Below are 23,065 nucleotides of genomic sequence, written 5' to 3' on the forward strand. Positions count from 1 at the left end.
CGGAAAGGATGTGTATCATAGAAGATGATTGGTCAACACGGCGTTGGGCGGCGCCACAAGAATTTAAAAGCGCAGTGCATCCAACGCTGGGGGATAAAAAGACGTTTAAACGAACGCGGTGGCCACGAATGTCAATTTCAGTAAATCTGCAAACTCTTCAATTTCTTCAGTTTGATATGTAATGAAGTTATCTCTCACCTAAACATCCACCCATCATCTGCAGTCAGGGCCGCGGGAGATGCTGGAGCTGATCCCTGGACTGGAGTCTGGTGGTCTGGTGGCCTCTGAAGGGAAAAGTCCACTTTCATGATATCCATTAATCTTCTCTCTCGATTTGAAGTTACAGAATGTCTATTGCAAAGGGGGACGTACAGCTGAGTGGTAGAGTGCATGCTTTGCATGTGTGAGGTCCTGGGTTCAATCCCTAGCATCTCCACTGCTTTGGATAAAAGGCGGCTGCACAATGACTATGTCTACTCTAAACGTGAGATGTATCACTCAGTGGAATTAATTTAAGTGTTTCAGACCTTGGTGTTTGGACTCCACCTGCTCGAGAGCACCTTCATCAACACACACCAAAACTGAGCAAGGATCATAGTGGAACACCTACATTAAAGATGGTAAACTCTCCATGCTAATGTCATTGCTATTGTAAAGAAAATACTATTGTCTATTTCACAATGAATTCACCTGATCCTTTTCCAAGTCACATTGCTCATTTTGAGTATTCGATCAAGGTCCCGATGATGATGGAATATGTTTGTCAAAAGTTGGCACTACCAAGGAAATGTTTAACAGAACGGATAAAACCAGTTAGGTTTGAAGGTAAACACCCTGCCGGGGGTGAATCATGTTGAAATATGGCCTTTATCTGACACTGTTGTTCTGTTAAAAAATCCAGAAAATTTGTAGGTTAGGAGGCAGCATCTGATGCAGGGTATTACCGCAGCTCATGGGTGTCATGCCTGTTGAATTATGATAAACAGAACTTTGAGAGACACTTTGCATCTGAAACAGCTCATCAGAGCTCCACAGACCAAATAGACCCAATAAGGCTTCTTCAGCTTTACAGCACCGCTCTCTTCCGGTGTCCACGTATGAGTATCGGGGCTTACCACCGACAGGCTCTGACCATCATAGCGCCCACTTAAAGCAATGCGTCTAAGGCATCTGCCTCTAAGGGACATGGTCTAAAGCAGGGGTGGGCAATTCATTTTCACACCGGGCCACATGATGAACCTGAAGGGTGTTGGAGGGCCAAACCAGTGATAACAGTAAAGCAACACACTTGTATAACATGAACAGCATCAATGTTTTCTCACCCATGTTCTAATTGACCTCATGCAGGGTGGCACAAAGGGCCACATTTGACCCCCACCCATGAGATGCTCATGTCTGATCGAGGGTCTGCTGGAGGTGAGAACTGAAGTGCCTTCTCACAGGGGACTCTGCAAATGTTTGGGCCTGCAAAGCCCAGGCGGTATCCTTCCCCACTATTGAAGCCAACTCTACCCGGTGTCTCTTCATCGACACCCGAGTGTCCAGGGGCAAATATGTACACCCTTATGCATCTTATGATGCCTTCCATCTCACCTCTCTACTTGGGTAACTTGAAGGTTCCTGTTCCCCCATTTGCCATTGACCGAATACAACGTCCCCTCTTTTCTGTCTTCGTTGGAGGCAACATGCAGCCTCCGAGGCGAACCCCGTCAACACTTTGGAACCTCCTGGCCCAGATGTGATAGATCTTCTTTATCTTGTGTCAGATTTCAGTTGTGTCATCAGACTGACTCAGACTTCCCAAGTCTTGCTCACTATCTGGACGGTAAAGCAGGCCATACAGACATGAACGTTGCATTGAACATTAGCTCACTATGAGAGTCCTTGTGCAGTGGAACAAACAAACTCTACCAAACAGCTTTCACCATGGGAGGGATGTCAAAATTGTAACTATCTGGCAGTATACCGACATTATAGTTCACCGAAGGGGTTGTTCATAAATGTGAAGACAATATCGGAAATACAAACATATCTAATCTATCCTTCATATTACATAATTACCTCTGCATTTGTTTCACTATTACTAATCCTGGTGATAACAAATTATTGACATGCTTTGAACACTGACTTGTAGGAAACATATTGGTAAAGTGACAATCAAGTGTAAAATTATTTATTTAAAGAACATCATAGTAATATGAAGCATTTACACAAAAAAAATCATTCCAGAATTCAGCACAGAGTTGTGCATTGTGCGTTCACCTGTTTCTTTCTCCAAATTGTCCACACGAAATAATTTATTGTGTTAGAGCTCCTGGGCCAACTCTCTTGTCAATATGGTCTCAAAGGAGCCCTTCCCAAAAGGCATTGTTAAGTGTTCATGACCACAAAGGCTCATCAACATTTCTTTTGATACAAAATGGTGACAGATAAAAATACTTTTACATCAAATGCTGTCACAGACTCCAATGTATGTTTGATCCTACGTGCTGCTGTTGTTTCTTGCTCTACTGGTTAATTTTACATTCAGTTCTGCAAATATTCAAATGATTTCTGTGAACTGTATGTAAAAAGCTCCCAGTTATTCGTTTACTACCTTTTCAAGGCTAATTTTAGGTTCACTTGTCATCACAAAACAAAGGTAATGCCAACGTACAGTTTGATTAATGAAAAAGTTTAAGAAAATACCCAACTTTTCAGCCATTTTAGGCTAACCACCACACATTAATTTTTTAAACTTAATCCATTTCTGACATAGGTAGAAGCAAGCACCACAGCAATGTTTGTCCAATGGCAATTTCAATTAAATTAACTTAAGAAATTGCTGATTAAAGAAAATAGATGTGTATATATTTTTTCTTTGTCATTCTTTATCATGTCATTTCTTTATCTTGAATTTGAAGCATTTCTGGTTCCATGTATGAATTTTTTCATTATTATTGAGTATTTTCTGCATATCCAAATGAAATCAACAATGACTAAATTACTTTTTCTAACAGTGACTGCCGAAGCTACGATCAAAATTGGAGATTTGATGATCATTTTCATTATTTGTGGAGTTGAAGCCTCTCCTGACAATGTCTATCTTTACTGTGCTAAACAGTACCTTGCTGTAATTATCCAGAATTATTAATGGAATCAGATCTCGCCCTTCCATGTAGAGAATAATATAACCGCTAAAATGGTAGTTCTGCCACAAAAATGTTGCACCTGTACACTTATTTAGTACCTAGTGCTCAGGCACAGAATTATTGATAATAAAAACCTGATTGAAATTTGTCAGATTAGTTCTTTCTTCCACTACATTTACTCATAACTTGGGCACCGTATCATAAAATATAGGTTTATATGGCAACTAAGATACACTAAATCATACCCCATAAAACTTTTGTTACTTAACTACTTGGGTTGATGGATCAGAGCATCTAGACTAAAGGAAAGAAGTGCTCACTAATGAAAAACCTTTCATTTAATAATACACTACATTTAAGGCAAGTAATACATCATAACCAATACATTTGCGAATGCAATCCAAATGAATAGAAGTGTGACATCTTGAAATCAGTGCAACACATTGGAAAATAAGACTTAACAGTCAAAATGCACATTCCGCATATCTGCTCAATAAAATTTTGGACATAATCAATAGGATTTTTTATGTTCATGAAATAGTGGGCTGTCTGTTCAAATGTACGGCAGTAATGACGTGTGTGTTTCATAATATTTGTTTGCTTTTTTAAAGTCCAATTGCATGTATAAGATCATCCATTATCTCCCGCTTATCCTACTTGGGGTCGCGGGGGATGCTGGAGCCTATCCAGGCCATCGGTGGGCGAGAGGCGGGGTGCACCTGGGACCATTCGCCAGCTGATCAGGGGCCACAAACAGAGACATACAGCCATTCGATCCCTCATTCACACATCTGTCAAGTTAGAGTTTCCAATTAACCAACTCCATGTTTTTTGATCTGAGGGAGGAAAATGGAGACCCCAGGTGAAACCCACAGACACAGGAAGAACATGCAAACTCTACACTGAGAGGCCTCCTGTTGGAATTGAACAAGGAATCTTCTTGATATGAAAAGGAAGTGCTTACACCTGCGCAACCATGCCACCCTGAATCTGAAATCGTGATTAGAAAATAATAATACATGCACATAGCCAACAGTCCTCTAATTGCTGTCACGCACATTGAGGGGTCTGTTTGAAGGCTTTGGTAGGACATGACTGGATTGGAAGACGAAGCTCTGCTAAAGCCAGAAGGGGGTTGTTCGGGTACAGCGAGCAGTGAGAGTCAATGTAAATCCACATCGCCCTCAGATCCTGGGATACAAAGAGCTAATCTGAAAGAGGGGTGACAACAGTACAAATAGGATGAGGGAAAACTCAGGTCACGGCTGAATGAGGGATCGGTTGCGACAGGATCAGATGATTTTGCGAGGCAAAGACGGTGTTGATAAAGGCTTTCACAGCCAGCGGTACAGGAAGCAGAATAGAAAAACATCTTCTTTGATTCAATTGTTTTTCACTATGTCTAACATATTTCTTTAATCCAATGCAGACAAGACTTCAGTTTCAGTTCTGCGGGGACAGTAGCAGCCACTTTGTGTATTTTACAACAGCATGCGGGTTTTACTATATTTCCATTTCTTTGGAGTAATTATGTGATAAATTGTTTTGTTTAAAATCCATTGAATACTCTAAATCCGACAAATAACTGGCCCTGACAAAAACAATTTGTATGAGCATATCCTTGTTTTTCAGAGCCATACAGTGCCATTCACAAACAACTGAGGCATAAATGTTTGAAATTTTGAGGACAAGTCATTTCTATTACACTTTTCTTTAGTATCTCAAGTTCAAATTGATTCACAGGTGCAGTCACAAGAATTTAGTCTCTTCTGGGATTTCTGACAACTGGTGTGCGGTTTAGGACGAATAGTTGAAGAGAGGAGAGCGGTATGTCAAATTGAGTTGTGGAAAGTTATTTTTTTCTTCTTGTATTCGTTTCGTAAATACAGTATGCCCTGGCTATTTCTGTTCCCCTGTTCTTCAGTTTTTTCTTCACAACAACCAACAGATGCAGCACCAACATTACTGACGGGGCAGTACTGATCCATCCATCCGTTTCACGCTCCATCCAACCCTCACTGATAAAAAAGACCCCAAAATCTTATCTAAATCCATCATCTGAGGATGGACATCCAATTAATCCTATAGGGAATATCCATCCTTTTCAGGACCAAAGCCATGGCTTCTGAATGGCAGAAAGTCTCCTGAATTTCCCCTATGGGGATCAATAAAGTGTTATCTTATCTTAGTAGGTGGCGACTCATCTTGACTGTTTCACACTTGGCTGCCCCAGTGTCCGCTGGAGGTCATATGGTGATGAGGCCAACAGAACCACATTAGCTACAAAAGGGCAGAGAAATGATCCTGAAGGTCCCACAATATCAGTGATTAAGGGCCGCCCAAGGAAAGGCGGTTAGCTCTGTGCCAAGAAAGAAGATGTAGCTCTCATTGTTGTACAGAGATCATATTACTTGTGGTAATTATCCTATGACCCCTTTCTCCCATGGAAGCCTCAACAGAAGACTACCTGAGATGTGGTCGTATGTTCTCTCTAAGTCCCCAAACCATATGGACCATACTCCCCATGCCTTCAGGATCCTTACAGGTGCGAAGAGCCTGTCCACTGTTCCAAGATCTGGATGGAATCTTCATTGTTCCTCCTGAGTCAAAGGGTTGTAAATTGACCATGCTCTTCTTGTTGTTCCCTAGCTTAGGGTTTCAAAGGAAGGTTTTCTGAGCAGCAAGGTTTGCCTTAGTTTTAGACCAAACTCACGGGTCCACTTTTTTTTTTCCAAAATTGGGACCACTCCAGTCTGCTAAACCCTAGGGACTGTACCACATCTCCATGCATTGAAGAGGTGTCAGCCAAGACAGACCCTAAACATCAAGTGGCTTTAACACATATCTAACCCACACTTGGTGACTCGCTAAAACAGAACTTCTAGACTACCTCAGTCACTGCACATTAGACATGGATGAAGGCTTGACAGAGTCCTCCAGCCCTGCCTCCTTTCAGTAGCAGCAGTATGGTTCAGAAGCTCCTCAAAGGGCTCTTTCCACAACTTGATGGTGACCCCTGTTAATGTCTTATGCAATAAACATGTTGGCCGAAGCCCTGCTTCCCTTTCCTGAGTTCTCCGACCGGTTTCCGAAACTTCCCAGTGAACCAAAAAGCCTTCTCCATGATCACTCCAAAGTCCTGTTTCTGCTATGCTTCTGTGCCCCCTGTTGGGACAGCCCTTTGACCCAGCTGTTACTGGTTGACAGTTTCAGGAGAGCCCAAGGGCAGCGATGTCCAAGAAGGCCTGCGGCTTGATGGCCTCTTTTACTGCCAGTCTCCCCTCAGGGTTCCCAATTACTATCACAACTAGCTCTGACCTCCTCGCCACAGCTCCAGGAATACATTTCCACAGTGGGGGCCCTGAACATGGAAGCTGAGCAGCTTCCATATCCCACAACTGCCCTGGGATGAGGTAGAATTTCCTTTGGAGGGGCGGTAGAAGATCTTGTAAACATAGTCCTTCACCCAAACTTATTGTTTGGGCTTAAGTGCATGTGGAAAGGGTTTAGTAGCTCATGAGCACATTTTTTACCTCACCGAGATCACTTTAAGGCAGTTACAAGCAACTTTGTGAAGGGACTGTTTCAGGACAATGGCAACTAGATCAATGCTCCCTCCTGTTACTGTGAAAATAACACGGCCCTGACCATACAGGCTTGCATCAACAGGGAATTCTTTACATCATTCAAAAATTTGTCTGACAACAACTGACTGTTAAATGGTCTAACAGAAATGGTATTATTCACAACTCACAAATGTGTTACTTCCAGGAGTTGCAAATATTTTTAATAGTTAAGACAAAAGTGGCACTTCCTCTATGCAACCCACTTCTGACAGCTGATGCCAACATCTTTCAAAACTGTAATGACACCCTAAGTGAAGCTCCTGGAATTCTCCCACCACTTTGAAGAAAACACACACACACACACACACACACACGCATGCATGCACAAATACACACACGCATGCACATGCGTAGACACACACACACACACACACACACACACGCACACATATCTTTCCACAAGGACAAAATTACCTATAAAACAAATTAACAAATTCAAGTTTCAATTGTCATTAAAGAATCATTGTAACATCTACAATCAGTTTTCACACCACTAAACACTTTAACTTTAATTAGTGCATTGAATATAAAATAAATTAAGGAAAAGGAACTCAGAAAAAGATGAATACTTATGAATCCACACACATAATCAAGAATAAGATAAAATAAACAAGCAAAATAAAATGGCAAAAAAAAAACAAAAAAACTTATAGACTTAAGGTTATTAAAGCCTCAAATTGTTATACATTTAAAGTACCAGCATCTCCAGTGGCAGGTAAGTGGTTATGTCTCTGTGCTTTTTCTCCATTGACACATGCTGCTTTTTGGTGCTGCCTTTTAACTGCTCTGGTGAAGTCAATCTTTATCAACTACACCTTATGTTGCACTGAAAAGTCAGCTGCAATCCATCCTGAGTTCATCAGAATAGTACGGTAAGGTCAATTTGGCTACTGCTGACTCCAACTACTAGTACACTGTGTGTTCCACTGCTGGGGCCTTCACAGACACCATCGAAAAAATTCTCCAAAAAGTACAAACAAAGTACATTGGGCTTATAGTTCGTAAAGGCAATTTTTCATTGTAATACATTGTGAAACAAAACTGAAAAAAATGGAAAAGTGAGGCGGCAGGTAAAAAAACGTCATCATGCTTTTTGCAGAAAATAATCATGAGAATGTCGTTGGCACAGTTCATCTGGTCGCTAACAAAAACTCCGTGGCTAAGTCTCAGGCTTCTCATGCTAAATTTTGTGTAAATTATACCCTTTAGTGGTAACTGCTGGCATTGCGTTAAGAGCACCTGGGACTATCTGACAAGGACAGAGTGCCATATTTGAAAAACATCCAGAACTTCCCTTTCGTGGAGGAAGAAAAATATCAGTCTGGAAGCGTGGAGTATTGATACTGCCAATGTTGACAGATGTTTTCATGCACACGCACACACACACGCACGCACACACACACACACACACACACACACACACACACACACACACACACACACACACACACACACACACACACACACACACACACACACACACACACACACACACACACACACACACACAGGATCCACTTGTTTTTGGAACAAGAAAGCATTCATAGTATAGTCAAACTCATTAGCATGCAGACAAATCCATACGACTAAAAGGACACCATATGCATTCCGTGTGACAGTAACTTATAAAAGGTGGTGGACGAGCATCAAGTTGCCCGAGAAGTACACCCGTACTGCTCTCATAGGATAGTCTTTGTGTGCCTCCGTTCCTCCATCCTTGATGATCACTTGTTGTCCATCAGAGACTGGACTTTGTGCACCAGCTCCCTCGCTATGTTCAGGACGTGCTGGACATCGTGGTGCTCTGCCATCTCTGTGGATCAGATCTGATGTTAAGAGAGGCTATAGGGTTCTTATAACAACAGGAAATAAAACACACAGTTAAGTTTATTTTGACAATCAGGTTTAACAACTTGACAAAAGGTAAGCATCCCACACTGACTTTCGGAACACTTAAAAATAGCATAAACGCAGGGACTAAAAAAGAGAGCAAATCGGATTCAACCATGATTTTTCATCTCGGCTGTTGATCGGTATTTTTTGTTCTTGCGTGGTTCAAAGAGTGATTTTTTTTATCGTGAACATTGAAGTCTTAGTTAAGTTAATCTAAATTACAGTTACATTAATTTCAAGTTCAGTTTTCTCCAGGCACTCATCGCTTTCGTAGTGCTTCGATTTGAAATGTCGCTTATTAGCATCAAATCAAAAAAACACATTGCATGAAACAAGACATGAAAAGTCTTTGACTGATTTTAACCCCCAACCCTGGCAAGTTCATATTTAAGATCTTCACATGAAAAACATCATGTCTAATGGGTAAATGCAGTGTCTGGAGCAAAGCCACAAGTTTAACAATTGTGTACATTTATATACCACGACATGCACAATACCATCTACTTGCGCCTGTATTTTAACTCCAACCTATCGCTGAGGCAGAGTGTGGAGTTTTGATGTTCCAACATGATAAAATAGTTGCATTAAGTCATCCGGTTCCTCCTAAAGGCCCAAAGAGAAGCACCGGCCATCAGTCATGGAACGGAAACTAATCATATTTTTCAGTCCTGAGATTCCACTGAATTTCTGACCACATAATCATATCATATCATATCATATCATATCATATCATATCATATCATATCATATCATATGGCCATTGTTTGTTTTGTTGTTACTACAAGAGAAAACAAACAACATTCTACTATTATAGAGAGAATCAAAGTTAGGTTCCTGCCAACAATCTCCCCCTGAACGTGGAAAAGAGGAAGGAGGTTGTTGTGGATTGTTTCAGGAGCGAGCACTCCCAGCAAACTCTTCTGAGCGTCAACATCGTCTGGTGGAGACGGTGAGCAGCTCCAATTTCCTGGGTGTGCACGTGTCAGACGAGCTGCCCTGGACCAAGAACACTGCTTCACTGGCCCAGAGAACACATTGGCGTCTCTACTTTCTCTGCAACCTAAGAAGAGTCAGAGCCCCACCTTCTACAGAGACACCGCGAGGGCATCCAGAGTGTGGTGCGGCACCTGCACTGCATCTGACCATAAGACCCTCCTACGCCTCGCGAGAGAAGCTGCCCCTTCCCCCTCCTTCCAGGTCATCCACAGCACCCGCCTCCGTACTGCGGCTTATCCCGCCCACCTATCTCTCGTCTTTCGCCACCTGGGAGGACACTGAACCAGCACACTCAAGAAGTTTCATCCAGCAGGCTATCAGGAAGCTCAACACACACACTCTGAGCTTTGCTGATTTATCAAATGATCAATCGCCTTCTTAGATCCGAGGAGACAAAGCTCTGATACAGGGGCTATTTATCACCACGCAGAATTGTGAAATAAAAACTTTGAAATATAATGGAATTTGCGTGTGTCTCACCATTAAAGAACTTGATGATGTCTGTGAAGTCCATGTTGTTGTCCACAATGACTTCCCGGTAAACGGTAACAAGGGCCAAAGCCAGGAAGAGAACAAAGTGCTTGGAGGAAATCCTGGGAGCAACCCATATTACCTCCCACACAGCAAAGACATCCTCGTATAAGAGCTCTGTAGGAATATTTGTACATCGACATGAATGCCTGCATGCGTTTAAACACACATGCACACATAACTGTTATTACTACAATTACAAAGATCTCTTGGGGATCTAAAGCCTTAAACACATTTAGCTGTATTCAAAAAGCATGCAGTTGCATTCTGATTTTGATGCGAAGGCATTTTGTACCCTGGCTACCAATCACTCTGTCCAAAGCTATGGTTTGAGATTTTGACTCTGAGCTTTGTGTAAGGGTACAGCACGTTCGAGGGGTCACCCCTTGGTGAGCTCCTACAGTTCCCTTTTTAACATTTATTGTGCTATAGCTTACGAAATTAAATGTCATGGTGAATTGAGACATACGCTAGATTTTACTCAAACTCGTAACTCAATTTACTAGTATATCAAATTCATTTTCCCCATTCCAACTGAACTGAAACCCTATTAACCCATTCCAGCCCCTAGGTTTTGTCCTGTGATTTTGAATAAGGCAAAGGTACTTAAAAGACGAGAAATTACTTAAATAAAAATACATAATGACTGAGAATGTAAAGAAATAAACTGGTTTTATGTCGTGTATTTACATGAAGATCGGACAAAGTCTGTGAGAGTTTTTCACCGCATGCTCTTGCTTAACTTGCTCACTCTACACTTGCTGCTACATTGTATTGCTAAATTGAACTTGCACCGTATGTTTATCACTTTATCACTAAACTTGATTTAGCGATGGAGCCAATGCCGGCCCACTTTTTAAAATGATCGAATGAATGACTCTTCCAATGCCTCATCTGTTGATGTTCCTGAGGTCTGCTGCGATAAATTCCTGTTCATGTATTTTGGCCTTCAGATGTTGCTCTCGGCCATTGTATCTTGCCGACAACAATTACGGCATCTCTTTGTGGACAAGTCGACAACATGCAAAACACGCTGATGTTTTTTGTTGATTTCGCCGATCTACCTCTTACCGGGCGGCGCGTCCACCCAATTGAATGGACGGCGACGGCCACATCGGTGTCAAACGCTCTTCCTATTGGCTGGCAACTCAGATCTCAGCTCACAAAGCAAAAAAAATGTCTGAGCGATGGTTCGTATCTCAAAAAAACAAGTCGATGCACTTGTAAGTCAAGGTTCACCCGTATTTGTGTTGCATTCCCTTTCAAAACACTGAACCTTAACTGAACAAACCTTATCCCAACAATCACCAGTTTAGGTGTAGTACACCTAAACTGGTGATTGAGCAAGCTACTATCCAATATTCAATGCTGAGTCTGCTCTTAAATCCAGTTTCTCTCCTGGTAGGACTATACCATTCAAGTATGACCAGAATGTTTCACATCCGAATCTTTGGTTCACAACTCATGACAGAAGTGGCTGCTGCTGTCAATATTCAATCCGTGAACCGTGCATTGTGTAGGTGAGAACAATAAAGACATATTTTTCACCTCTCTTGAAGTCCAGTAGAAACCAGCGATAACAGAAGTACAAGTGGGTGTAATCTCCATTCTGATGCATCAGTTCAAACAACTCAGAATCCAGGATCTGGCATTAGAGACAAGTCAAAATGTAACTCCTCGCATACCCCCAAAACACACACAAACACTGGAACATCTTCCTCAATCATAGTTAGTATTCACCTGGATCATAGACCTCATGTTGGCAAAGTGTGTGTCCATGGCTCCACCATTGGGGAAATACTGACTCATCCTCTTCATGAGCTGTGAAAAACAGCTGAATGCCAAGCACTCTGAGACACACACACACAGACAGACTGTAACACATTTTAAATACATATATATATATATATATATATATAATAGATACAGTGGGGAGAACAAGTGTTTGATGCACTGCTGATTTTTCAGCTTTTTCCACTTGCAAAGGATGAGGTCTGTCATTTTTATGAGAGGTACTCTTCAACTACGAGTGACGGAATCTAAAACAAAATCCATAAAAATACATTGTATGATTTTTAAGTCATTAATTTGCATTTTATTACATGACAAGTATTTGCTCACCTACCAACCAGTAAGAATGGCGGCTCTCACAGACCCATTAGTGGTTCTTTAAGAAGCCCTCCTGTTCTCCACTCGTTACCTGTATCAACTGCTCCAGTTTGAACTCCTTACCTGTAGAAAAGACACCCGTCCACAAACTCAATCAAAAAAACTCCAACCACTCCACAATGGCCAAGACCAGAGAGCTGTGGAAGGACATCAGGAACGAAATTGTGGGATGGGCTAAAGGACAAGAGGCGAGCAGCTTGGTGAGAAGGCAACAACTGTTGGCTCAATGATTAGAAAATGGAAGAAGTTCAAGATGAAAGTCAATCTCCCTCGGTCTGCGGCTCCATGCAAGATCTGACCTCGCAGGGCCTCAGTGATCACAAGAAGATGAGGCCAGAACTACGTGGCTGGACCTGGTCCATGACCCGAAGAGAGCTGGGACTGCAAGCTCAAAGAAAACCATGAGTAACAGGCTACGCCGTCATGGATTAAAACGCTCAAGTCAGCACGTGTCCAGGCCCGTCTCAAGTTTACAACGACCATCTGGATGATCCAGTGGAGGAACGGAAGAAGATCATGTGGTCTGATGAGACAAAAATAGAGCTTTTTGGTCTAAACTCCACTCGGTGTGTTTGGAGGAAGAAGAAGGACGAGTCCTACCCCAAGAACACCATCCCAAGCGTGAAGCATGGAGGTGGAAACATTATTCTTCTTCTTTTCTGCAAGGGTTTGAAGATGGGCCGTGGCCAGGTCTTCCAGCAAGACAGCGACCCCGAACACACAGCCAGGGCAACCAAGGAGTGGCTCCGTAAGAAGCATCTCAAGGTCCTGGAGCGGCCTAGCCAGTCTTTGGACCTGGACCCTATAGAAAATCTTTGGAGGGAGCTGAAAGCGCATATTGCCCAGCGACTGCCCCGAAACATGAAGGATCTGGAGAAGATCTGCATGGCGGAGTGGCCGGAATCCCTGCTGCAGTGCAAACCTGCTCATCAACTACAGAAAAGATCTGATCTCTGGAATTGCCAGCAAAGGTTTTTGTATCAAATATTAAGCTCTGTTTTTCTGACGTATCAAATACTTATGTCATGTAATAAAAAGGAAATTAATGACTTAAATCATCATCATACAAATACATAATCATACAATGTTTGTCTGGATTTTTGTTTTAGATTCCATCACTCACAGTTGATTAGTACCTCTGATAAAAATGATAGACCTCCAAATCTTTGTAAGTGGGAAAAGCTGAAAAATCAGCGGTGCACTAAACACTTGTTCTCCCCCCTTTGTGTGTGCGTGTGTGTGTATATATATATATATATATATATATATATATGCACACACACGCATATATACATATCTACATAGGTTTGTAAATATATACATATATATATATACACACACACAAATATACAGAATTTTTTTTGTCTGTACACGGATCTGTATACCCACACATGCATATATATGTACATACAAACACACATTTATATGTATACATAGCAGCCTGTATATAAACATCTCACTTGGCGAAAAGCAAGTCCCTCAGAACGCCGATGCTTGGTGGTAGAGGAGGTTTGTTTTCGATAGATGTGACAAGGCTGTATCTCAAGGTTAACAAGGCTCCTGGATGACATGGAATACCATTGAGAGCAGAAAGATCAAACCTGCTCAGACCTGTGGGGAATGGAGTCAAATGTACTGAGCTTCATTTCCACAGCAACATCAGTCATTCTGCTTTCCCCTATCAACTTGGATCTTTGGGTGGGAGAAGACCCGGCCTGTCCCCGGGGCTCTTTGCCGGCCTCACTCCAGCACATCGTGGTCTGATGCAAGAGCAGGCTGCCTCAAGGCAGGTACATTTGGCAGCACGATCAAGTCTGAAGGTGCCAAGCAGCACAGCTTAAGGTATCAGTCAACGCAGGTATTAAGACGGTATCAGTCAACGCAGTGCCTCTCCGTACCCAAGACAAGGTCAATTTGTCTGCCAGGGAGAGAAACGAACATCATCCTCCCCCCGACCTCCCACGAGTGCTCACCAACCACTCTTCGCCTGGATTTGGTCTTCCGGTCAAAGTCCGTTCCTGATAGAGTTGACTGTGCCTTAGGAGGGTGCAATAGGGGAGGCCTTTGAACGGAAAAGCCTCTATTACTCCGACCTTGTGGCTGAGGCTACAGAAAGAGGTTGGAAGCCTGAGGTGCGGCCAGTCAAAGGGGGCAGCAGAGGCTTTGTGACAAATGCCACCACAAGACTTCTGAGAGACTTCAGGATCAGAAGGCAAGGCCAGAGAAAATCCATCAAAGCCCTGAGTACCATGGCAGAAAGAAGCAGTATCTGGATCGTGTCTGATCCGCTGGATGCCCCACGGCCACTGAGCTGCTGAGTGACTGAGGGAGGAGCCAACCTCCCAGCAAACCTCTGGGTTTGATCGGCCCGTGATGGGCCTCCTGCCTCAGCTGAAGGTGTGTCGCATTAAAGGGCAGAAACACCCGATGAAGTTATATATATATATATATATACATATATATGTACTACACATACATACATAAATACATATATGTGTGTGTTTGTATATATATATATATGAAACTATTAGATATTCAATAAATAAAAAAGCTCATTAAATCTCACCATCATCGAGGATGACCATGAGAGGAGCGAGCAGGTCACACATGCCTTGAATGTAACCGATCTCTAAATGTTCCCAGACGTAGCTGCCAGCAAAAGAAAGTAACACAACAGTCTCAAATAGCAAAGCCTCATGTGTTTCATATAATCAACAAAGACATGAAAATAGGTAAGATATTCATTTTTAAAAAACATTCATGTTACTTGGAATAAGGGAATTAAAATAGTTATTAGGGTGATATTGTGAACTGTCATCTTGTGACTGTTGAAAAATCCTGTAGAAAGTGGACTTGGTCAGTTTTTGGATTCTGCTTCTCGTTCGAGAGACATAGTGCTCTGGATAGGAGGAGGGGGACATGGATCTGGGTTGACTGGGTTGACATCATGCTATTCTGAAGTCACTGAAAAAAGAAACCCCTGAGTTTTCAATGTAATGATTGAATTAAATGATGACACAAAATAGATTGTATGTGCCATGTGGATGTGATTGTACAGAGGCTCATTGAAAAATTTACAAAGTTATAAAACAGTCATATAGAAAGTAGTGACAAAAAGTAGTGATGGGATGTATTGGGATTAATGGGAAGTATTACACATTTTTACTACAATGACTAATAAAACACTGAATTTTGTGGTGTAGATCCCAAGGCCCCCTTGGGTTATTTTCCAAATTTGATGCCTCTCATAACAAAATGAGAGGCTGTTTATCCCTCCTGGAGTGATTCGCAAAATCTCCCTGTTTGTCCAACTTGGAGGATGGAGCTTCAAGCCTTTTCTCATCGGGGCTGGAAATATTATTGACTCTATTTTATTTTTTTCTTCTTACTGGTACTTCCAGTATTTCACCCTAAATTTAAAAAGTTGTATCAAGCAAACTGTTATGACACATAACCTCATGTGAACATTGGACACAAAACGACACCAGCTCATCAACATCGGCACTGTTATTAACATAATCTCCCTTTGTCCAATAAATAGCAGAAGGTACATAAAAAACAAAACAAAACAATATAGTATTTGATCTAAACACAGGGCTGAGCTAGATGTCTTGCTAAAATCTTAAACTATCAGGTACACCTACAAGCACCAGATCCATTTCTTATTTTCATAATGGCAGAATTGATAAAAATTACTTATTAAAAGTCCTCTGAGTCTGTGAGTAAACACAAATGAACATTTCTATGTAGCACCACCATCATAAGCATAAGATGGTTGTTTTAACCACACATGTGACATAACTAAAATGACTACAATGCTTAGCGCCTTAATTGAATACTAGGTTAAAAAAGCTATTCAAAGTAAAGCACTGAGTGAAATAAAAGGCAACATTGGCCATATTTTGAACAAACTAAACACTCTTCCTCAATTCTTTCTACCCGTTTTCCGACTGAAAGACATTCTATCGTCGACTACCTGCATATGATGTTGCGTAGTTTCTCCAGGTTCGCCGTGGTGAAGTAATAATAGTTCCTATCACAGCGCTGTACATCTTTGTCAATCCTGTGGAGGTTGAGAGCGACTGCATCCAACAGCTCTATCTACATAAAAGATAAATTTCATGTGAATGACTGGGTGAAGCAAAGGGTGTGCCGGTACGTCTTGCCATGAAGAGTCTTAGTTTGCACTTCTATCTGGCAAAGCAGTGGTGGCTCAGCAGCATTAACTCACCGTAGAGAATCGGATGCTGCTGGATAGGAAGGGCGTTTTTTAAGTGTCTTTGAAAGACCTAATGTAAGACCCCATCCTTTTCAATTTCAAGTTCAAGGGTTTCTTTTCTTTTTGACTACCCTCCAAAAACAATTGTCAGACAAACCAAAGAATTCCCCAGCTGTCAGTGATATCACAGGTTAGGGTTAGGGTTAGTGAACCGATATGTATGTACCGTATATGAGGAGGGAGGAGATGTTTCATTGGTTTCAAATCCGTCCAGGTGCCTGTTTAGTCTGTCCTCAGTGAAGGGGTCCTGGTAGGCTAAAAGTTCAGCTCTGGATTCCTCCTCCACGCCCCCGTCATCTTCAGTGTTATGACCGTCGTCTATGCTGGACAGGATTTGGGAATGAGCAGACGTCACTGAGTAGTTTCTGGAGGAAGGCAAGCCTGAATCTGGTGAGTCAAACTCCCCTTGCAGATGCTCCTCTGGGGGTGCGACAGCTTGAGGGAACAGAGTGCACGTGTTGGGGTTGACCTCCTCTCCAGTGGGGGTATCCTGACTTCCTGCATCTGGCTCATCCACTGACATGAACACCTGAAGGAGACAGCGCCTTTTTGGTGAGATTTTTTTTTTGTGTGATGTGATGTCTGTCCAAAATATTTACATCTCTAAGAGGAACGCTCAAGCCATAAAAACCACCAGTTTTCAGACAGCAGACTCTAATGTCCTTATTTTCTATATTGCTGAAGTTTCACAGTCACATACAATAATGAATATCTGTTAAACCTCTAAACCTCAAGCTTAAGCCTCTTCAACTTAATTAAAAAAAAAATTAATCAAGGTTATTGCTTTAGTTTGTCAACAAATGTAAGCTATGATGTGCTATGATTGTTATTCTATGTCATGAATAAGTTGTGCCACCTATCTTGCAAGTTAAAGTAGTCTCAGCTGACACATTTATGCTGGTGGTGTGGCAGTTTGAAAGAATGTCAACTATGAGGCATGATCTTGAAAGGGAATATATCTTGGAAAGATTATGATTTTTTCCCAGGATAGTCAGGGGAAAATGTTTTCAAATCCAACATAACAGAACTGATATGAATGCTCAGTGGGAGAAGTCATCCATATCAGGGTATTGACAACAAAGATTTGAATCCCTTGATTCCAGAGCATCAGTCTGTGCGCATTAAGGCAAGTTTCCTGTTTAATGTGGATCTAAAACCTACTGGTTGTGTTTCAGAAGTAATTACATTTTCCCAGGCGTGCATGTTTGATCATCTTTGAAACTGCAGTCTGGGTTAGGGTTTGGACGATGCCCTGCTTGGTTTCTTGGGGTGTACCCTCAACACTACGCTTTAGGTAATTGCCAAGGGTTAGTAACAGAAGTAGAATTCTTAGTGATGATCCTCTTGAATGTTTTGCTTTGTCAATATCATTTGGATCAGGAGACAAATAAGTTAAATTCAGTGCAATTGCAACTTACAACACATTCACTGTTGTCAGTTACAGATATTGATTGGAGATCAAACCAGGAACATTTAATTTGCAAGACAGACCGTTAGAATTTTTTTTTTCTTTGATAAATGCAGAAAGAGCATTTCGTGATAAAAAACTGATGCAATTTCCATAAGGATGTTTTGCCTCTCATCCAGGAGACTTCTTCAGAACCAAGTATCAGAACTTGGATGGCTTAACATCAAAACAGTTGATTGTTAATTTTACAGAAAAAGCCCACCAACACACACGTACTTGAATAATAACATCAAATCAGAAATTGGTTTTTTTTTCTAAATGGAACTGACTCGATATCCCAAATGCCCTGTAAGGTTCTTGAGCACTGACTTTGATTGTTCAAAATAAGTAAGATGTATTTTCCATGACCTGAACCAGCAAGAGGTCAAATGTAGGATATGATTAACCTCATTGCTTATCGAAGAGTCTCGGTATGCAAGTCGCAGGATATGACCGTCAATGCTGCTGCCAGATGAAAACTTGGTAAAGATGGCTGACTCTTTCTCTCTTTGCTTGATGATAACCTCACACATCTTCCACTCCTGCATCACCTGCCGGTAGCGATCGCTGATCTTTGCATCAATCTGCATCGGGTAAAAGAATTGAAAACACATTTAGAAGAACTTTTGTTTATGAAAAGTCTGTGTGTGTGTTTGAGAGAGAGTTTGGTTGCGGTACCTGGCTCATATCTTTTTTGCCCATCCCAAATTTATAATGTCCCAGCAGAAACGGCCAGACCTCCTTTCTGATGTTGTGTTGCACTCCACCATAATAGACCAGTCTTAGCAATTCAAGCTCTTTATAGTTCTGTGCGCGCGCGCACACACACACACACACACACACACACACACACACACACACACACACACACACACACACTTGCATGTTATACAATTAATGATATAAGGTGCCAAAAGGTGAAACTAATGTTAGTTTGATTCAAATTTTGAATTAGAGGTCTCTGTGCTCAGCCTCAGTCAGCGCTTCTCACCTTGCAGTCTTTCTGGTACTTGCTCCACACCTCCTTACTGAGACCTTGGGAAGCCTCACTGGATCTGTCTGGAGGGATGATGTTGTGATTGACAAGGGCTGAAAGGTGTGTACGCACAGTGGCGAGGTGTCGACAATATGCCAGCCCTGATGAACAGGTGAGATGCGGAAAGGGTGTGATATTAGACATAACTACTATCGCAGACCAATCCAAAGTTCTAGTTATGTATTTATGTTGTCACTGTTTTATTTATGCTTATTTAGTGGTTTGTTTCTTGCAGCGCATTGTACGTCTTATTCAAGTGATGTGCCTTATTCTACGGTGTGTGTCTTCCCCTGGTGAAAATTTCTTTGCTGGTCAATATAGGAGAATACCCATTCTTGATTCTTTTCCTTCCAGCTACTCCCTTTAGAGATCCCCACAGCCAATCAACCTCCTCTATCTGAGCGAACACCTTCCCACTCCTAACACATCAACAGCCTGACAAACAGGGAGGGTTACATACCTAAGCATTAAAACCTATTTCTTGTCATTTTTTGACGAACCTTGAGCGTCATGTCTCCATCTGTATCTATATCTACGCCTAAAGTAAATAAAAGCTGAGTTTGTATTTTCCGCATTTTTCTGTTCTTCATGAGGATTTGCATTATTCCTCTAATGCTACACGCGAAAATAGACGCTTACCAGGTTCATCGAAAGTTGCATAAAAGGGGTTGGTATCTGGCGCAGGTCTACAAGCAAGAATGTGTTGACTAATCCATCCATCCATCCATCCATCCATCCATCCATCCATCGTTATTCTCTGTATTCTCTTCTCACACAAACTAACTTCATAAGCTCTGTCACTGCATCCATAAATCTTCCTTTTAGTCTTCCTCTAGGCCTCCTGCTTACTAGATTTGGTCCTATTTTAGTCATTTCTATGTGTGATTGTTTTAGTAAAGTCAATTTTAGTTGAAAAAGTATAGTCTATTAACAAATGTAATTAGGACAATAGGTACTGGAGATTGCAGATTGCTGTCAGAAACCTTTTATTACCATATTTCACTTTTTTCTCAATATACGTTCAATGGTTTCAACATATTTTCATGAGTGGATGCCCACCTTGATCATACGAGAGCGTCACGCAAAAACTGTGAAAATAGCAGATCTTCAAGTTCAACAAATTGCAAAAGATTGTTCGCCTGTAGATCGGTTATTGTCACCAATAATTACAATAATAAAGGAAATGCTTTGCTATAGAAAGTTTCCATCCAACGGCAAATACTTTCTGATCCACGTTATGCATTACACACAGATAAAATAGTAAGAGTGCCATCAATGTGCATGACTCCTAAGAAACAAAAACATTCTTACTTTGGCAATCATTATTGTTATTTCATAGAATTTGTGCAATGAAAAAAGTGCAATGACCGTACAAATGGCCAAAATCTGAGCGATGGATGAGGAACACACATGCTCGGCATGAACTTGTCTACCGGTGCAAATAAGATGCATTTAATTTTTGAAATCGAACATCCTACAACCCCAGCAAGTGAGACTTGTATTTGGGATAGACGACGGGGCACTGTCCAGATTTCTCCTTAGGAGTTCTGGTGTCTGGGATCTGTTTGAGGAAAAAACAAAGAAGCGATTACTCTGGCTCTGTATACAACATGCTCCTCCTGTACAGGTTTACAGGTGAATGTAAAACAATTGAATGTAGGTATATCATAAAAATACAACCATGTTAAGAAAACAGAATGATCTTAACTATCAAACAAGCAAAAGAAAAACACCTTGTTTAATAAGCCACCCTGTTCTTGAACAATCAGATCTTTCTTTCTGAGCAGCGGACAAAATCATTATGTATTCGTGCACGCGTGTGTGCGTGTGCATGAGTACGTGCGTGCGGGGGGAACAGCAAGCATGGGGCGCAGTTGTTCGTCCTTTGGCCTTACGGTGCAAAGGACCCCGGTTGGATTTGGACGGGGGGGGGCTTTCTGTGTGGAGTTTGCAGATTCTCCAAGGGCTCATTGGGAGAATTGGCCACACGTGCAAATGAAAGAGTGAATGGCTGTCTGTCCTTTATGCGGCCCTGTGATTGACCGGCGACCAGTCCAGGGTGTACCCGCTCGGAACCCCCCCACGACCCCGCCTCTTGCCCAGTGGCAGCTGGGTTAGGCATCACCTGCCACTCTGACGCAATGAATGGACGGATTGAACCCCAAGTGTGCATGTGCTCTTTATTTAGACACATGCAGCAAGTGGTCTGAAATGTAACTTTTTCCAGCATGTTTCGGTCCCTCGGTCAAACACGGTTCAATGAGACAACGCATTACACGTGGCAAAAATCCCTGCACCATCCGCACACAGTAACACACATATAAGCTAATGAACTGACGTTAGCATAACAAATGTATCTTAAGCCTGCAGTTCGAAGCCCATTTGCACCAACAGTGTGTGGAAAACTTAGGATAAGCTTACTGTGAACATTGAATTTTTATCATAAGTTAACAGGACTTACCTTTGAAAATATATCCGTGTGGTGAGCCTTCAGGGCACTTTGTGGCCAAAATCTGTTTTTTTTCCTGCTGGATTATATTCAAAATACGTCCATCTTCTTGTCATTAGCCATCACCAAACTGTCGCCGTGGTCCAATATGAGTGCCGAATGACGGCAGGTGGATTGAGCAGAATGTGGACTTCATGCCAGGTGATGGGTGTATCCGAGCAAGGATAGGATGCAGCAGAATTGTAGATACTTTTTAGGTTTTAATTGAGATTACACGCACATAAAGCAGAGAAGGCATGCATTTTGGGCGTATGATGGACCACCCGTTAACATTTACATCCATTCTCGTCTCGTTGACAAAAAACTCTGTTGGTCATCCAAAAAACCCATGTCACCGTTGAGTTATTGTCAAGAAAAAGAGGCGTCAACAAAATAATTTTGTCTTCGTTTACGAAAACAACACTGCCTGACACATTTCTTCACCTATTCCAACCTGCCTGAATGAGTTTCTTTATCTCTTTCCCACACTTAGTATTGCTCGGACTCTCGACCCCATGAACTTAAAATCCTCCACCCTCTTTATCTCCACTTCCTGTAGCCTCAGCCTTCCACTTAAGATCCTCTCATTCACATGGATTCTGTCCTGCTGCAGCTAACCTTCCTTCACCTATTTTCCAGGCAATACCTCCATGTTTCAAGATTTTGAGATCACGTCGTCATCTGAAAACATCATGGTCCACAGGTTCTGAGTAACCTCATCTGTCAGCCTGTCCAAAACCACTGCAACCAAGACTGGGATAACAGCTAATCCGCGATGTGGCCCCACCTGAACCCTGAACATATCTGTCACATCTACAGCACTCCTCACCACTGTCTCACGGCTTCCATTCATGTCCTGCATTGGCCCGTGCCAGTTTGATATGGATGCTCTACAGGATCCTGTTGAATAATCTAAGCATGACCTCCACTGCCGCCTCCCTGAGACACTTCCATACCACCCTGGGTGCATCATCAGGACAGACTGCCTTTCCACTCTTCGTCCTCTTCAATACTCGTCCTCGCTTCACCTTGACTAATTTCCTATACTTTGTGCTCCACAGTAGTCACATCTCCTGCCCTTCTTTCTTTTGCAACGAGGAGGACTACAGAGGTCTGATCACAAGTTTTGTTGAGTGGAGCAAAGAGAAACACCTACTACTCAACATCTCCAAGACCAAGGAGATAGCTGTGGCCTTCCAGAAGAATCGGAGGAGACAGGTACAGATCACCACCCAGGGCGAAGAGGTGAAGATAGTGGACTCCCACAAGTACCTTGGGGTCCACATGAACAACAAACTGGACTGGACACACAACAGTGATGCACGTAGGGTCAGAGCAGGATGCTCTTCTCGAGGAGACTGAGGTGGTCGGGCATCTTTAACAGGCTCCTCAAGACCTTCTACCAGTCTATGCTCGCCATCGCACTCTTCTTCGGTATAGTCCGCTGGTGGGGCAGTGCCATGACCCCT

The 23,065-nt window shown here is 42.2% G+C and overlaps 1 protein-coding gene across 3 annotated transcripts in view; it reads right to left on the bottom strand.

Annotated features, from left to right (window-relative positions):
* Positions 1 to 8,141: 8,141 nt before the first annotated feature.
* sgsm2 (small G protein signaling modulator 2) overlaps positions 8,142 to 23,065 on the bottom strand; it is a 64,988-nt gene continuing 50,064 nt past the window's right edge. For 2 of the 3 annotated variants that reach the window (XM_086140714.1, XM_086140705.1), the window contains exons 15-24: positions 19,064 to 19,209; positions 18,751 to 18,879; positions 18,480 to 18,656; positions 16,792 to 17,154; positions 16,323 to 16,447; positions 14,913 to 14,995; positions 11,918 to 12,027; positions 11,726 to 11,822; positions 10,127 to 10,294; positions 8,142 to 8,570 (exon numbers count right to left, since the gene is read on the bottom strand). In XM_086140714.1, coding sequence (XP_085996840.1) covers positions 8,482 to 8,570; positions 10,127 to 10,294; positions 11,726 to 11,822; positions 11,918 to 12,027; positions 14,913 to 14,995; positions 16,323 to 16,447; positions 16,792 to 17,154; positions 18,480 to 18,656; positions 18,751 to 18,879; positions 19,064 to 19,209 — 1,487 coding nt within the window. In that variant the 3' untranslated portion in view covers positions 8,142 to 8,481. The remainder of the gene's footprint in view (positions 8,571 to 10,126; positions 10,295 to 11,725; positions 11,823 to 11,917; positions 12,028 to 14,912; positions 14,996 to 16,322; positions 16,448 to 16,791; positions 17,155 to 18,479; positions 18,657 to 18,750; positions 18,880 to 19,063; positions 19,210 to 23,065) is intronic. The other variant, XM_086140724.1, reaches the window with a different exon arrangement.

This window comes from Fistularia commersonii, chromosome 3 (genome assembly GCF_037954325.1).
Source record: "Fistularia commersonii isolate RoL2024-O1a breed Wild chromosome 3, RoL_Fcom_v1.0, whole genome shotgun sequence".
NCBI lineage: Eukaryota > Metazoa > Chordata > Actinopteri > Syngnathiformes > Fistulariidae > Fistularia > Fistularia commersonii.